Source organism: Anticarsia gemmatalis, chromosome 5 (assembly GCF_050436995.1).
Source record: "Anticarsia gemmatalis isolate Benzon Research Colony breed Stoneville strain chromosome 5, ilAntGemm2 primary, whole genome shotgun sequence".
Classification (NCBI taxonomy): domain Eukaryota; kingdom Metazoa; phylum Arthropoda; class Insecta; order Lepidoptera; family Erebidae; genus Anticarsia; species Anticarsia gemmatalis.
Window position 1 is genome coordinate 11,756,172 of NC_134749.1, and position 17,916 is coordinate 11,774,087.

Sequence of the window (17,916 nt, forward strand, 5' to 3'; positions counted from 1 at the left end):
TATTTACTTTTAACTTGATTATAAGAAACTTGGAAAAGCAAGGTCCATGTAATTATTTTATTTTTTAATGTTTCTTTGGATTGTATTTTTAGGCATTTTTATTGATATTTTACTTTTTTTATTAACTAATGAAGTTTTTATTAATAGAATAAAATGTACCTAATTCATGACTTCATTTAAAAAAATATTGCACTCAAAATCGAAATAGTAATAAATTATACAGCACACAAGGAAACTATTCACTACTAAATTAACATTTAAAAGTGTATAAGTGTTCAAATTTATATAAGTTGCATTTAAATTGAATTCTATATAACGTTAAGCGCCTAGCATACACCAAAACACATCCAAGCCGAACATAATCTTTAGAATCTTAACAAAATCTTCAAATTAAGCCTAAACGATGCATATCAAACTAAAGCAAGCCGCCAAAAATATTTGTTAATATTGCTTGATATCAAACATTTGCACCACTATAAATCTGACAGCACTAAGCGAGCGCTAAAACTGACGCGATGTCGCTTTTGAAAAAAAAAATTCAAGCAAAAAGTTGGTCTACACGCGTAAAAGTAAAAGAGGAAGCGGGGAAAAAATCAATGCCTGCGTTTTATGTTCTGTGCGTGTGACAGATCCGTTGTCATGACAACCATGACGGGGGCCGCACTCGGCGGGAAAAAAAAGGTCTTATGTCAAACGCGATCGCGACAAAATGGCGGCTACGCTTCCCGCGCAAAGTCGCGCTCAACTTACTGCGTTCGCGTTTAAGCTTTTATTGTTTTCGGAAGTGGAGTGTGCGTCGTGCGAGCGAGACGCAAGATGGGGTAAGGGATCCGGTAATCGATATTACGCACTTTTGTAGCAATGGAATTGGCGCGCCACGGTGCAAGAAACACGTTTGCACGCGTTGCAATCACTTTTGAATTTTTGATCTCGTAATTTACTTCTATACTTCTTGAGGCGTTTCTTAAAACTTATAGCATCAATAACATGTATTTTCACGAGTTGATAGACCTTTACTTAGCTTGCATGTAACAGCAAAATAAAAATTCATATTAAAAGCCGCTTCCAATTAATATTTTAATTGTGAGCCATGTTTCGTGATAGAAAAACTAATGTATTCCGGTACGTTAGCCAGATGTTACAATAAAATTATGAGGTGTGTTATAGAAAATAATGACGTTTGCACAGAAACTGAGTAATAGAAGCGTGGGTGGTGAAATTCTGATGAGTCACTTAAACACGGGCTTGCGGATTCATTCCCTTCTCGGAAAAGAAAACGTTTTCAGTACTCCGAATTGTAATAACGTATTACGGATCGATTCTTAGAATATTTTGGTGAAAAATGTATTAGAACTCCTTGGAAAAAATCGTTGTGTTCTGTTTATTTCGGTACGAACATTATGGATGAATGTTATGGCTGTATTTTATACGAATAGACTGAAGTTTGTAGTGCTTCATTTAGAACTTTCTATACTTCAGCCAAGACGATGAGACTTAGTGTAACTTTCAAGAACTTAGGACATTAAAAAGTGTCCGAAACTCACACCTGAGCGATCTTTATTATTTAAGGGTTTACTTTAGCATATACGGAGCCGCCAGTGTAATGACTTGACTAGTTTCTTTTGAAGATAGAGAATACTATTTATTTATTGTAAGAACAAAATGGATTTGTACTCACTTTAATTGACTGGGGAGTGTGTAAAAAAGATCACCTACTGGACAAGTAAGATATGAGGGGTTCAATTGAAAATGACTTCGTCAAGTGTCCATCCCTCGGCACGGGAGCACGGGACACCTCAGCTCGCAGATTTAGACCGAGGGGAGAGTAGCACCGCCACATACAGGCGACGCCATGCACTGGGGTTCAAACCCTCTTTGCACCTTACATCCTGAACGCAAAACAATCGGAAACATCAACCTGTCGCGAAATGGGGACGACTGTCGCACCCTCTTAGCCAAAATTGCGTTATAATTTCATTAACCCTTCCAAAAAATGAACCTACCATTACATTCTAATAAGAAGCGCCCGTACGCTCCATCGCGTTACCTAAAGACGAGAAACAAGACAATTATACTCGAAATAATTGTAAACACAAATAATGATGGTAAGTTCGTAACGCATACGGAAAGCGGGTGCAAAGTTGCGTACGGATCGATAGAACGCCGACGCGAAAGCTTCAAGTAAACAGATCGAAGCTTTGAGCGAATGTGCTCCGAATCGAATCCCGCCAAATGCAACGACAGCTGTGCGTAGCTCGTAGCGCGTAGCCGGCCGCGCGGTGTAGAGGCGGCGCCACCGGCCGTATTATTATTATTTGTAAACAAGCGTGTGCGGGCGCGGGGCGCGTCACGTGACCCGCGCGGGCCCGCGCCGCCATTGGCCGCGGCCGCAGCTGCGTGCCGCCGCGCGCGCCAGTCCGCCGCCGCCCGCCGCCGCGTACACATGCACGCAGCTCGCCGCAGAGCGACGCGACACGCGCACCACTGACGCGATCGCGAACTCCGATTCCCTTTTTGTTTATTTTTCGCTTGCGTCCTTCGGACCGTTTTGTTTCCGAGGCAGCGAGACGAAGAAAAAAAGGAGGCGCGGATGGATCGAGCGACCGGAGAAGGTACGGAGTTCGCGTCAGTATACAAAAGTTTTGTGGCGAAATGTGCAAGTGTTTCGAAGTAGTGGAATAGAAGCTTTTGGTTTTTGTGAATTGTTTAGTTAGAGGTATATAGAGCGTCGGCAGCAGAGCGTGAAGCGAGGTCCGGTGCGCCTTCGCGTGCTTCCGCCAGAGCTTTCGTTGTGTGCTTTCGCGAATCGATCCCTGTTTTCCTGCTACGCGTTTGTTGTTGCAACAGACGATGTACAAACTGTTCTCTAAGAATTGTCCTAACAGTTAAACGTCTGCGTTGTCTCACGCTTATCTGAAGCCAATTGGATGTAATCTTGTTGGTGGTAATCGAGAGATACGCTCGTTCACGAAGTGTGTGAGAGTTGCAAAGTTGCGCGTCAGGGAAATGGGGATGGCATCCGGAGGCACGTTGCGGTGACGCATCCACTGTCATTGTCTGATGCGCATGATGTCACATCATTTAGCCCTTAATTGTAGTGAGCGAAATTGTAGCGGGAACAAGTTTTGTCTACTTTTTGCAGTTCACAAGTTCAGACATCTGTAACATTTGTAATTCTGCTCACTCAATCAAGGGTCAAATCGGTGTGTTTTACTTGGAAGACTCGGAAACAATATTTTGCTAAGACAATCAAGAATTGGCCGATGTCCAACGGCGTAAGGTCAAGCCAATCAAAGCGTTTAACTTGAAACATGGCGCATTTCAAATTGAACGTGTTTGATTGCTAAGAATTGCAAATAGGTAATCTTGTGAGGGGATCTTGAGGAAAGTTTTTTTGTTCTCTTTTACTTGTTCAAAGTTTTCTTGACGTAAAGCCTCATCATTGCTTCCTCAAATGACTTGCAATTCTTTTGGAATAAGGAGATACTTTTGAAAACTTTGTCTGTTGTTCTCCTGTGCTGTATTCCTGTGGAAAGCAATAATGTCAGTTCTTATATTGTTATTCCTTCTTGTAGTTCCTCCCATTTCTTGTAAACTCAACTCATGACATGAATTATAATAAACTATACAAAAAGTGTCATAATGAGTTCTTATCTAGAGATTTTCCCTCAAACCTTTTTGCAAGTATTCAACAAAGATCTTCCAGACTTCGATTTTGTATTGAACAAACCAGTAGAAGCCATTTTATATTTGTATTCGTTATAATATTATAGTCTGAAATAAATTTCTATTGGAAACTGTTTATCAATGTAGATAGAGTTCCCTCCGCAGAAAAAGAAACGAAGAGGATAACTCAACCGCATAAAACCAATTTATAATACGAGTATAATAGCTATTACAGTTGACGATTACTTCGAGAAAGATATAGGACATCCTTAAAGTATCCAGAAAGAAACGGCTGTCCAAGACACTTCAAGCAATCGTTGCTCGATAAAATCCAAATCGGATATCAGAAAATCGAAGATTAATACGTTTAAACGCTGAACTTCGAAGACAATCCCGGTCCCACGGAATAATCGAATAAATAATACGCCTTCCTCCCGTGAATGCGATAATAGGGAGTCAAGTTCAGAGAGACCAATGAAAACAAATAAACAAATTGGCCAATTTCGCCGGAGCTAACTGTTGTACTGTGTTCTAGAGAGCAGCGCAACGGATTGTGCAATGCTTCAAGCTTCCTTTTTAGTTGAACAAGCGAGTTATGTTTCCTCTACATCTAGTTCCATAGTAGTCTTGTTTTCATTGATGGCTTTATGATTTACTGATGTAGTAGAGTTTCAGAAGTAGTTTATCTTTACCTAATACTTTTTGTTTCTTGCATGAAAGTTTAAGTACTTGTTAGATCTTGCATGCAGTCATTTCAATGGAATCGGGGTCCAAGATTACATTTATTGTAAATTGATTCCACTTTGTGAGATATAACAACTTTTTTTATATTTCTCTCTAAAAGTTGCATTGATAGTTTTCAATAGTTTTACTTTAACAACTCTTGATACTTTTTAATAAGTTTCATATCTTCTTTCAGTTTTTCAAAGACCGTCTTTATAATATCGCCCTATCAATCCTGTATCAAGAAAGGCCAGAGTTGCTGGGATTAAAACTTCGAAATAAAAATCTTTTTCATATCCAAAAATATCAATATCTATGTAAAATCTAAAACCGTTTGGAATTGAGCGTTCTTCATTTGTCTGTAGTCTGGAATATCCCGATTATTGCCACAAGTAATATCATAAGTTGATTCATACTTTCACTGTGGGATAATCCTCCACTTATTGCTCCCAAGCAAACGCGACGCTCACGCTTTCCATGCTATACATAGCTCGGGATGTATGTGGACACTCGTCTAGGTAAAAGTTTAAACATCGATGTAGTGAAAAGTTTCTCCAAAATGTAATTGTGGTGGATATTTTATTTGAACAAGGGCGGGAGTCGCGACGGTGAATGTTCGCTTTTCAATGAGAATTCAGTTTTAAGTTTCTGCAAAACGTTTACCGTGGAAGTTGATATTAAAATTTTATAGTTCCAGCTAGTTGCGTTTATGCATTGATAGAATGTTTGAGATGTCTTGTTGTTTGTTTAGGCTGGTTCTTAGTAGTTTTACTAATACACAGCATTTTGTTTCTTTACTCAAATGGAGCACGTTTTGTTAAATAGAAGTAAAGGTTTTATACGCAGCTTATGATGACCTTTTAGTTTCTTGAAAGCGGATGCACAGATATTAAAATTAATAAAGGTTTAAAAAACTTTTGTATGCAAGAAACATTTGAAAGTGGCCGCGGTGTCAATGTGTAAAGGAAACAATACTAAATCATACAATCATCGTCATACACATGTGACTTCCTTCAAACAATTCCATCTCATAGGTGTAAGTTGAAAAAATGCTCAATTTCCGATGTCGCATCCGATAGTACAGACAGACGTGCATACAAAAAATCTTTACAAAACTGTATCGACCAACGGATTAGTGCGTTTTAGAAATTTGAAAAGTTACCCTTGATCCCTTGTCTTAGGGATTATATTTGAATGTGTTTGATGGGAAGAAAGTGCAACAATAAGTTGGTGGAGGTATTAAAGCATCAGAAAAAGTGGTAGTGTGGGAAAGATTGTCGTAAAAAACACAACATCTGCGCCTCTATTGAACTGGGTTCGAGTGGCTGAATGGGATGCGACGTAACTCAATACAGGAATGAGGCCTTATCATTCTAATATGTTCTCATATTTGGATGGAGTTTTGATATCATGCTGGTATATTTCTAGTTTCTGGAAAGACAATCCCAAGTTTGGAATTTTGATTGTTTTTCCTTCTGTATGGTTATTTTTTTTTTGTGGTTTCTTTCATTCGGTGGGATCCTTTTTGCATGAAATGATTTTTCAAATCGTAAAGAGTTGCATGTTGTTATTTTTTTGGTTATTATTTTAGTTTATAATACCGACCGTTATAATAGAACATATTACGTTCCTTATAATCTCCTTATCCGTTAGTTACTTCTAGGACACATGACGCAATTAACTGTAAAAACCCCGCGAAAAGGTAGAGTCACTACCAATCAGCAAAAATGATGCAATGGTACGAAATAATACAAATGTAATTACTATAAAAAAATATGAGTAAATATTTCTGCTCTTATACAGTAACGAAAACCTATTGCAACCCTTCTAATACAGCATTTAATTTAATTTATGTTTTTAAGAAATTAAAGGCAAACCAAAACTAATTAGGTACTTACTTATTTTCTAAAGAAAGTACTTAAATCTACATTTAACTAAAATCTATATTTCTTTTTAAATCATATGTCACTGTACAAAACGTCAGCAGCCAGTAAGTCATATAAAATAATAGAGCGAGAATTGAATCCGCATTCATGTACCGGCAATCAAACTGATGTACGCATCCTGTGTACCGTGTCATTACTAACGATATATAGTTTTAGTGCTGTGAGAAACTTATAGCACTTTAACTGTTATTATATATCAAATATATAGTTTGTTTGTTATTAGATTATGGACTCTATATTTTGGTATATTTTGCAGCAATTTAGTTTCGTTTTGAGGTGTAGTGTCTATAATTCCATTGATACAGACCATAGAAGGAGCTTTACATTTTTTTTAAGTAATTACTTTATTATGCAACTGGGAAAGATAATTTACGTGGTTTTGTTATTATATTAATATGCGTGATGAAAATTATCCTCTATACATATATTCAATACATACGGTGTTTTTGAAATAAAACCGATTTTTAGATTAAAATTTGTTTTACAAAATAACAATATTCTTTTTAGTAGAACAGAAATGAATAAAAAAGTAAATATGAATTTTATTATTCGGTTTTAAATTCGTGACAATGAAAAGTGTTGTTCTGACAAATGCGACGCTAAAACGTTATTCAACAATGTGTCAAAAGACAGTTTAATTTAGAACAACTAATTACAATGATCTCATTGGTCTATATTATTATTGAGTAATCACGTCACTATATTCTTAAAAATTACGGATAGAAATAAATATAATAGATTTTAGTAGTTTGTGTAAAATTTTACTAGACAAAGTAGGTGCGTAGTTCTAGTAACTGGCTATCAAGGGAAGTTTGTAAGGATCGTACCAAGTGGCGTTCTTTGGTCTCTGTTTTCCCCTATAGGAAAAATGCGTTATATTATGTATGCATGTGTGCATGTATGTATGTATGTATGTATATATGTATGTATGTATGTATGTATGTATGTATGTATGTATGTATGTATGTATGTATGTATGTATGTATGTGTGTATGTATGTATTTTAATAGGAAACGACTTTTATAAGGCACTGTTGACAATTTTGAGCTATTGCTTTGCGTGTTTACAATGTAACAACTGGTTAACGTACCCTTATACTAAGTAATGGAAACCGTTAGTTGTGCAACCAATTGCAATAACGTTATTTTTTTTATTTTCATAATACTGTTAAAATATCCTGTTACTCACGTTTTTTGTGCAAGATGACTGTATCTCTCTGGAGCTGTATCGATACTCCTATAACAGATGAAAAATATTTCTTTTTTATGGAAGAATATTTAACAAAATAACATTAGTTATATGCTTTACTAGCTGACCCGGCAAACGTTGTTTTGCCATGTAAATTAAAAACAATATATTGTCACTTGAGGGGTATGAAAAATAGATGTTGGCCGATTAGAATCGGTCTAGCCGTTTCGGAGGAATATGGCAACGAAAACTGTGACGCGTGAATTTTCTTTTTTTTTGTGAATCTAAACCATTCTCAGATCCCCTTGAACACACACAAAAAATTTCATCAAAATCGGTCCAGTCGTTTAAGAGATGTTCAGTGACATACACACTTACAGAAGAATTATATATATATAAAGATTAACACAGTAAACTTACTAATAGTCTTTTGTAAATAATAATAATGCGAAACTTTGTGAGGGACTCTTTATTGCATAAACCATTGAACGGATTTTGATGAAATTTGGTACAGAGGTAGCCTATAACCTGTATTCACACATAAACTTTTACCTCGTGCAAAGTACTCACACGAACGAAGTCTGTAGCAGAAGCTAGGTACTAATCCTTCACTTAGTCCCGCCATATTTTAAAGACCCAAACATTCAGTTCAACCGAATTTAAAAATAGAACGACGTGCAATTTTTTTATAAAAAATTGTAATCGCATAAAAAGAGGTTTACTATCAATGGTATTCGAACTCCTTACGAACAGTAGGTGTTGTTATCAGTAGATTATTATCGAGTGATCATCGCGCTTGAGATATCAGTTTCCTGTGCAGGTATAATGCGCGAACGCCGGATGTAACTTTGTTCACAGCTGGTTAGAGAAAAAAACTCGATTATGTACTCCAAATAAAGTTCACCAGTTTTTATTCTCGTATTTCAAAATGTTGCTTAAAAATCGGGTCTGTGTATGCTAATAGAAAGGATATCGATTTTGACATAGTTGCGTAATTTGAATTATTAAAGTATCATTAAAATTTATGTAGAGTAATGTATTCTAATGATGTCCGTGTAACGACTACAAATATGGCTATCTCATCGTTTGTTTAAAATATGTCTACCACGCTTGCCGTAGTTTACTTCGATGAAGTTCTCGTTCACTCTACTAAATTCTACTCGCTCAGTAAAAGTTTGTACCGCATAAAAGAATCTCGAAACGAACGCGCAACGCAATGATATCGTATTTAATTGAAGGAAGATAAACATCTATCTTTCCCGCGAACATATTACCCACATTCTTCAAACTAACAAGATTCAATGATTTCCGAACGTCTAAACAGAGCGTTCGCTGCACCGCTTCGCGCGTCGCACAAAAAAGCGACAACATCCGACTCTAAAAATAAGCCGTATAATTGCAGCTCAAAGCTGAAAGCGCAATGCTTTCGCTGCAGCGGTTGTACGGTTGCCCTTGACAACCGAGACCCAGATACTATCGCGTTCCACGCTCACATGCCCCCGCACGCACACACACGCCGCCACGGATCCTTCGTACACACACGCACGCTCTCCTACGACACACACGTATGACACACACGTGAACGCCTTGCGTTCTGAAGTGAGCTTTTTAATTTTTTTTCGAGGAACGTTCTTTGTGCGCATCTACAAAGAGTTTTGCCCTGTGATTACTAGTCGGGACGTTTTGTAGTGACGGTGATGTAATGCGGAATGATTTCTGAATGTTGACGCAAGTTTGAACGTACAATTTGGGAATTTGTCCTTCGTATTTATTTTATTTGCAAAATAGATGACGGTGACGCAATCACTGTTTGCGCGGGATGTTTTGTTCCGTAGAACAAATTGTTGTTCTAATTATAATGGCAATCAAAAGTGGTCAAAGATTTCAATGTTAATACAATGGGCGAGGAATCTTTCTAAGTCCCTCAGGAAAATACGGCTAAGTACTTGAGGGGAAACGAAAAAGTCGAAACAAGCGAGTTGCAATTTACTCCCTCTTTGTACACGAAACAAAAGACATTTCTTTTGATGCGCATCCTTTAGAAGTCGTAGTCATGGGCTCAATTCGCGAAAGTTTTTTAATGAGAAGGGAATTTGATCGATAACGAATTAATCGAATCCTGCGAACAATATCTCACTCTTTTGGTTTATTTTAAATCCTGGTGATCACTTTTATATGTAAAACAGCCAGGAAGGTACCTTATATAAAATCCTTAAATAATAGGTGCCTATTCCATTAATATAATCCGTACAAATAAAGAACAAGCGACTAAAAATACAAGAACTGTACGTCACAAATCTGTTAATGAAGCTTAATCAATTTACCGTCGCTCTTTCAATTAAATCGATTATAATTATCATACCACAGATAAAAATACACCTGACCGCTGAACATCCCTATTCATGTGTCAATTGGAACAATCATTTTGAATTTTTAAATTTAGAATAACACGTGGGTGGAATAAAATTAGAATGGTTCTATTTTTCCTTAAGCTTTTTTTAGAATGGAATGCTATTAAGAATGTTGGTGATGTGAATGAATGAATGAATGAGTTACGTAGAGATTTTCTTTTTTACGCAGTACTCAACAGTTTGTAAATATTTTGGTAATGTTGTATGAACGCAAATGAAGCTTTTCATCTTTCAGTAGAATGTGTGCCTCTAAACTACTAATGTTATGAATGCGAGAGTTGGGTGAATGTTTGTTCCTTTTTCACGAAAAAAATATTGACTGAATCTGGGAAAAAATTGGGACACAAGTAGTTTAAAACCTAGATTGGCTCATAAAATACTTTATATTCCGATAAATAAAACTTCGCGGACGAAATCACAGGCAGAAGCTAATCTTTTATATTATAAAAAAATATGTCTATCTAGACGCTATATTTTTCATGATAACTATCAAGTTTAGTTCCTATCAATCAAAATCAATATCCATCAAAAATAGCATAAACTTTTTCACCTAGACCCAAAATAGAAAGCCCATAAATAAAACATTTTAAATATGTCGCATCAATTCGTTGATCAGTGAAAATAGACAGTTTTAAATTGTAACATTTCAAAAATAGTTTGCCCTTAAAATAGTGATGCCGAAATAGAGCGTGGCATTAAGTACTATGCCCGTACCCTTCTATAAATAGAGTTTGTTTACACCACTATGATAATGCAACCAAAATGACATGGTAACCAAAATGTTAAGAGCTTGGTCCATTGAAGCGCCTACTAAAATTGTTCGGGCTATAAAACCTCGCATTTTATTGTTGTTTCATAGACTTTCCGTAGTACACATGTCAAAATACAATGTTGGAAATTGTAGGTTCGTAAACAACGTACTATCAGCATATAAATGACTCAAGTTAATTTTAGTAGAGTTAAAAAGAGAATTAGGGGGTGATAATTAAAAACAATACGATGTTTTGTCTTATGCTTTTTCTTTAACTATCTCTACACCAAATTTCATCAAAATCGGTGCAGTGTTTAGCTATATAGCGTTTGAGACATAGAAATAGACTTTCGCATTTATACGACTTGTATAGATTTACTTTTAAATTATAGCTCTCTTTTACTATTTTCAGACAAAAAACAGTTATATCTTTTAAAAATTCAGTTGAGTATTCAAAAAGTTCAAAGTCAAGAAAATATGAAGTTTAACTTTTACACGTGGCACAAAAATATATATTCAGATAATTTTCAATTAAAATTAGAACATCAAAACATTAATACGAATTGACTTACAAAATTCTTTTTTTGCGTCGAAAACACAGTACAAAAAAGTGTTGTTTCAGAATCAAATAAAAAAATATACATCGCCAATATTTTTAAGAAACAAAAATAGTAAAAGAATTTGTTTTTTTTAAATTTGGAAAATTCTAGAAAAAAATATAAGTTTTTTTGTTTCTTAAAAATGTTACCAGCTTAATTTTTGTGTGAATACTTAAATATAAAAAAATGCATGTATTTATTTTTTTCTCCGCTCAATTTCTTGTTGGAGCTTGCACGTACGACTATCGGGGTCAGGTTAAAGGGGTGAGGGGTGGGGGTTGGTGACGTCATCCCGCGAAATGTTACCGGCACATGACAACATGATTATCGCGCACCGCCAGTTTTATCAAGGCACATTAACGTTGCAAACGATTTGCTAATGTTAGTTGGGATAAGGTTGAGATGCTTACAATGTAAGATTAACTCGCTTGGAACTTCGTACTGATGTCTAGGACTTGGACGGAATACCATCAGCGTTTTGGAGTTAGTTTTAAGGATAGTTAGATTATGTTTTTATGATCTGTGTTCATATGCTAGCATTAAGACTCTTACATTAAATTTACAGGTAGTCATCAAAGTATGTTATACAAAAAGTTTTGAAGTGTCTAGACTTCGTGATCGCATTTTCCCGCCTTTCACGAATCAACATAAATTGCCCTATACCCTAAAATTATGAATTGAGTTGAAACAATGTGCAACATGATTTATAACAGCTGATTGTTATCAATTTCCTTCGAAAATTGTTCACAAACATAGGTTATTCGCGCCATTGCATCGATTCGCGCTCTATTCAAAACACGGCAGGGCGCATGCGCCGCCCGCCATCGCAGTAAACATGTCCGGGCTGGCCCATAACTTGCGAATTTTCTTACCTCCCTTTATTCTTCCTTGTTCACAATTTACATCGTTCCCCTATAAAACGATCCACAAGTTTATTTTCAATTTGTTGACGTATTTCCTTGTACTTATATGCTGGTTGTTGTCCACAGATTGGTGCCGGCCGCACGGATAATCGGCCGCGTCGTCGCCTCGTGCGCCGCACAACACAACACACGAACAACCAAACACCACTAAATCCTCAAACCAAAGCCTCCAGTCATATCTTTCGTTTCGAAAATTTAAATATAAGCACTATTTTTTTAACCTTTTAACGATAATCTAAATCGTAAATAGTATACGCTAACTCCCAAACAGTACAAATTAATTTAAGTCTGAAGTGATCGGTATTTACAATAAAGAAGCCTTCGAACGAGCAGAAGAAAAACAACCAACGACCAGTATTTAAACGTTCCAAAATAATAGATATCGTTAAACGAGTGCACAAAATATTTTATCGATCGTTAACAAATATAATACGAACAGAATCCTCGAGCATTTTGTAAAAATACAAGTCAGCCAAAGATTTTATAAAACCCTTAGACTTTAAGAGTTCGCGTAAGTTAAACTGCCTCTCGTTAAGGATTTTTATATTTATTCCTTAGTTGGATAACGAAGATATTGTGATTAGTTTTAGTGTAAACCAGTGTGCCGTATAACCGTAACGTTTAAGTGCTACTTAGATTACCGCGAACATTAATATTAACGGAGCCACGTCAAAGAGTACAAATCGCAAGTTCCAGTGCAGTTCCGAGTGTTCAGTACAACAATAGACTTAGAGCTTATTTTTGTAAGTGTTTTACCCGCGAGGCGCGATGAGGCAGCGCCGCGGGAGAGCGTCATGAGCGACACGCTCCGCAGCGAGCCGAGCGCGGACAGCGCGCATCACCTGCCGCCGTTCTCCTCGTTCGGCGACATGGCCGAGAACGAGCAACGCATCCTCACGGCCGACACCCGCCTGCTCGACCCCGCCTGGGAGTACTACGAGCGGACGGGCGACACGGTCTCCGTCATCGCCAGCCAGCCGCAGTACCGACCCTGGGAGTCCATGCCCATCACGGTCAACTCCAAAGACGCGATACTCCGGGCCGGCTTCTCCACCGCCCTGGAGTATCAGCCCGTCACCCTGCAGCCTATAACGAACAAGCTGCCGTCCTTCCAGAGCCAATTCCAAACGTTTCCAGAGACTTCGGTGATACCAGAAACGGGTCTGCCAAGCGTGACCCCGGTGCCAGTCACGGCGAGTCCCACGCCGAGCGCGAGTCCTAGTCAGTTAACACAACTCACGCAACTCACGACGCCGTCGTCGCCGGCGCACCTCACCACCCTGGCGCAGGTCGCGCCGCTCTCCACCACTCTGACGACTTTATCACCTGTCAACGCTACCACATTCCATACGCTAACAGCGGTCAATGCTAGAAGCTACCCGCTGGTGCCGGCTCCCTTACAGGCGAGGGAGCTGCCGGCCGCACAGACGTACATAGACGACCGGCACATACAATTATATCAACCGAACATCGCCACAATTAACGCTTTTCCGGCGCAAAACGGAATTCTTCACCAGAATGGCACGCTCCTACATCAAAACGGGAGCTTAATACAGAACATACAAAGTCCGACAGTAGTCCACGTGTTGAAAAACGAGCCTTTTGATGTCAAAGCGCTACAAGACAAATATACTCCGAACGGTCTGCATCACACGAATTTCCAGAATCCGATGTTGATTGATAACGGTTATGAGAAAAAGACGAATGGGTTCGGTAGCGGTTCGTCGCCAACAAGATCGGACTTCAGGAAGAAAGAGAGACGGAAAATGCGTGCGAACAGCACTGAGTCGGACGGCTCCAACATGGAGGTCGGCTCTGAGAGCAGTGGGCAGGTCGCCGCGGTGTCGTCCACGGCTGGCTTCAAGTCGCCCATGCACGGTGCGCCGCCCATGGCGACCGGGCCCATGGAGCTCGACGACATCTCCAGCGAAAAACAGGTGAGCATCTATCTCTATATTACACATAGCACATTTTAATATTTGCTCTTGTTCGTACAACTCAGTTTATGTAAATATTTTCGTGCGATTTTCTGAGAATAGTTTGCATAGAGATCAAACAGACGTAAGCTCGTTAGTGTATTACATCTACTATACATTTAAGAGGAAGACGTATCCAATAAGTTATATTTATTGACAGTTTCGACTTCGCCAAATAATAACAACCGAACCGATACGATCATTAGTGTAAGACGCGAGCCACAAATAAATGGCGCAAACAAAATGGCATGTATCGTAACACATACAAAACGTAGGCAAGTTGAAAAGCAACACAATAAAATCGGGAACGACAACTAATCTCCCTTCCCACGAATTGGCGAATTGCGTAAACAAGCCGCGCGGGAATCGCGAAAAGCCGACTGTATATTCGACGAAAGATATGAGAATTCTCAGAATTTTCATTCGGCTACACGCCTGCTGAAAGTGGATATTCGAGAGAACCCGAAAAAGAGAAACTTTTCCCGTAATTCCACCTTTTATTATTCGGGGAGCAGTTTTTATTCCCGGTCTTGAGTTTCGAAATGGCCGAACTCTCTGTCTTCGCGGCTATAAATTTAATAGTTAGCCGATTCTCTTGCTCCGCCAATAAATTAACTTCCTCTCTCGTTTAAAACACAAATTAAAGTCGGGCGATTTACGCGTGTCCTGCTTAGAAAATTTTATGACTTTGAAATTTAACAGCGAATGCAATTAGTCGGCAGTTTTGAAAAGCCCTCGATATTAACGGAGTTAGTACGTTTTAATTGTGGCTCTTTTTGAGGCTTTTAAGTATCTTGTCCACGTGGAAGTTTTACCATAGCCTGTTAGATACTGACATTAATTCATGTCTCTATAGCTTTATCTAATGACTGTAATATGTTTTATAAAAGGCAAAATATTCTGCTAATACCTTGTTAGTAAATATACAGTACTTTAATAGAAATACTAAGCACATTTCTAAGAACATATAAGGCTACTTATTCATTAACGACAAATATATCCTGTAGTCTAATCAATAAGAAAAACTACTAATTATTGTTACAAGCTTTTCTAGTTTAGACTAGAGTTGATGAACTTCTATAATTTGTCGTAATTGGAGTCGTGGAGTTGCCAGTTGTAAAAAAACTCATCTAAGTGGTAGAGGTTCAAGAGTACGACATTCTTTGCACAATAAATGTCAGCATTTCCTAGTCTAATAACGAACACCTTTGCTTGCGCGCAGCTGCCGACTCTACAATAGACACTAATTATTATTAAAGATGCACCTACTCGATTAGTCGATAGTTGTTATACGATCTGCAATCGATAATCTGTATAATTCAATTGCGTTGATATTACCGCAGTAAATTATATTAAATTATAGAAGAAATCTATTTGTTATAATTTTATAGAACAATAAAATAGTTGGTTCGGTATTCGCAATGTGCTTTCAATTATAGCTGTTAGTTTAGTCGATTATCATTCTTCATGAGCTTTACTCATTAGTCATAAAGTCATAATTGGACGGATACAGTCATTTCAAACAAACGCATTTAACTCCATTAAACTTACTTTAAACAAAAAAAAGTTTAGTAACACCTTTTAGTAAGCGTATATAATTAGATGGAGATATTAAAGCTCATTCTATTAATTAATAAGAGCTCGATAAGATATTATATCGATTTAAAATCGACTAATTCATAATTGATCCAGTGACTCGACTAAATAATTCGAGTAGTTAATACATCGAGAAAGTTCAGCTGTCTGTCATAACGATTGCTATCTGACATATAAATTAATCATAGAATTATCATTTATTGCACTTTTCCTTCAACAACAATATTTAATTACTAGTTTCAACATAAAAAATTCTTTACCACTATGTTTGTGCATATGGTGCATTTTAAATGTAAAATAAATCCTTTTACGCAAATGTGATAAAAAAGGACTGGTTATTTTTTGATTATATGAAGTTCTTAAATGAAGAATAGGTCATTAATGCCCAGTTTTTGTTTACATTTAGCGGTAGTTTATCTATTCCATAGTGTTTAAATAAAAAAAACAGATTGAATGAATAAACTACCGCTAAGTGTGCCTTCAGACACAGGGCATAAGTAATTAAATTATGTAGTTTTTGAAAGAATTGTTACATTAGGTACCGATCATAAACATTTCATATTTCCCATTTTTTATTTGAAGAAGGAAAAATAGGCTTATAAAAGGTTTATTTAAAAAAAGTTTACATTAGTGACGTCACACTAGACCACGTTTTCCTTTGTCAAAGTCGGCCATTATTCACAATGCGAATGAGTCAAATGGGAAAATCCCAACTTCCTAGAAACGCGGACATAACATTAGGAAAAACGGAAGAGAACGATATTTTAGTAATGTTTAATGCCACAAAGATAATGTGACTTCTTATTTGGCTGTTATACGAATATATTTTCCTAGAATTCGTAGATCTATTTCTTATTTCTTTTTTTTGTGAGCATTTTCTTTACATTGTACTGCTGCAATAATCGAGCTCAATATTATAAAGTTACCAATGGTTTTGGTAGCTTATATGGTAAACAAATACATAATATTGATGTATATATTTTTTTAATTGACATGACACTCGGCGTTTATATTTTTTTACAGCAGATAAAATAAAGCTATGCTAAAGCTATGGATAGGTTACAGATAACGTAGCTAACAGATAAAATGACTGCAACTGTACCAAACCATTTGTTAACATCAATAATTGTTAAGTTAACTGATTCTTATCCAGAAGAAGCAAAAACAAGTATAAATACCGTAATTGACAAACTCTAGAAAACTTTACATTATTTTTAAAAAAACTAAATAACAAACAAATGCGGGTTACAACTGTTTCTATGTTTGATATCTAAAGGTTACTTCACACTTAGCAAAGTCATGTATTATAATGAGTGCTAGGCTTAATTAAAAACAAAAAAATACCATCTGCTAGCTTAAGCGATTAGAATAGTAAATATTTCTAGTGTATAGGAATTTGCTTTTTTGTAATAAAATACAGGCTCGTTAAATACCATCACAATGTATTAGTATTTAATTATAGACATTTATTATTGCAACACTTTTTTTATACGCGACACATGATAAAATATTGAAAGTTGTTTATTCTTTCATCCATCGTATAGTTAGTGGTGGCTAGTGTCAAAGTTGTTCAAGCCGCTAGAAGGCTTTTGACATGCTATCTTATTGAAAGCCACCAGGAACGACTTAACGTGCCCTTTGGGCTTTGAAGCACGAGGGAGCTCAGCTCTAAAACCACTAAACGAGCATCCATCATACGCATGTCCGGGCTGTGGTTGCTTAACCTACTGACCGTTTACCTACCGATAATCGTGAGGGCTTTATTGCAAGCTATAGGCTCATAGAACAGGGCCACTATAGCCATTAATTAAAGAAAAAAAAGTGCTTAGTGGCGCGTAACCAACGAGCACATTCATCTTCTAAAACAAGCCTTCTCGAACGAATTTGAATAGAATTCCATATTTAAATGATAGTCAGCTGTTTGTCGGTGCTACAATCGGTTGGTTCCGATTACGACCGGAGATAAGTGCGAATGCACGAATGAAATTTCGCCAAATGATGGCGGCTCTTTCTTACAATCACACAGCTGTTACATGCTTTTTTATTGTTGGGAATTCCTTTTATTTAGATATCCAGGAATAACGTGGTAAAAAGTGTCATTAAAAATTACCAAGTTCATTTCGCAAAATTGCACCTA

At 37.1% G+C, this 17,916-nt stretch overlaps 1 protein-coding gene across 6 annotated transcripts in view; it reads left to right on the plus strand.

The window, feature by feature from the left end:
• The first annotated feature begins 2,429 nt into the window (after positions 1-2,429).
• Positions 2,430-17,916, plus strand: part of Tet (Ten-Eleven Translocation (TET) family protein) — a 118,599-nt gene continuing 103,112 nt past the window's right edge. For all 6 annotated transcript variants that reach the window (XM_076114803.1, XM_076114807.1, XM_076114806.1 and 3 more), the window contains exons 1-2: positions 2,430-2,612; positions 12,274-14,144. In XM_076114803.1, the coding sequence (XP_075970918.1) occupies positions 13,002-14,144 (1,143 nt within the window). In that variant the 5' untranslated portion in view covers positions 2,430-2,612; positions 12,274-13,001. The remainder of the gene's footprint in view (positions 2,613-12,273; positions 14,145-17,916) is intronic.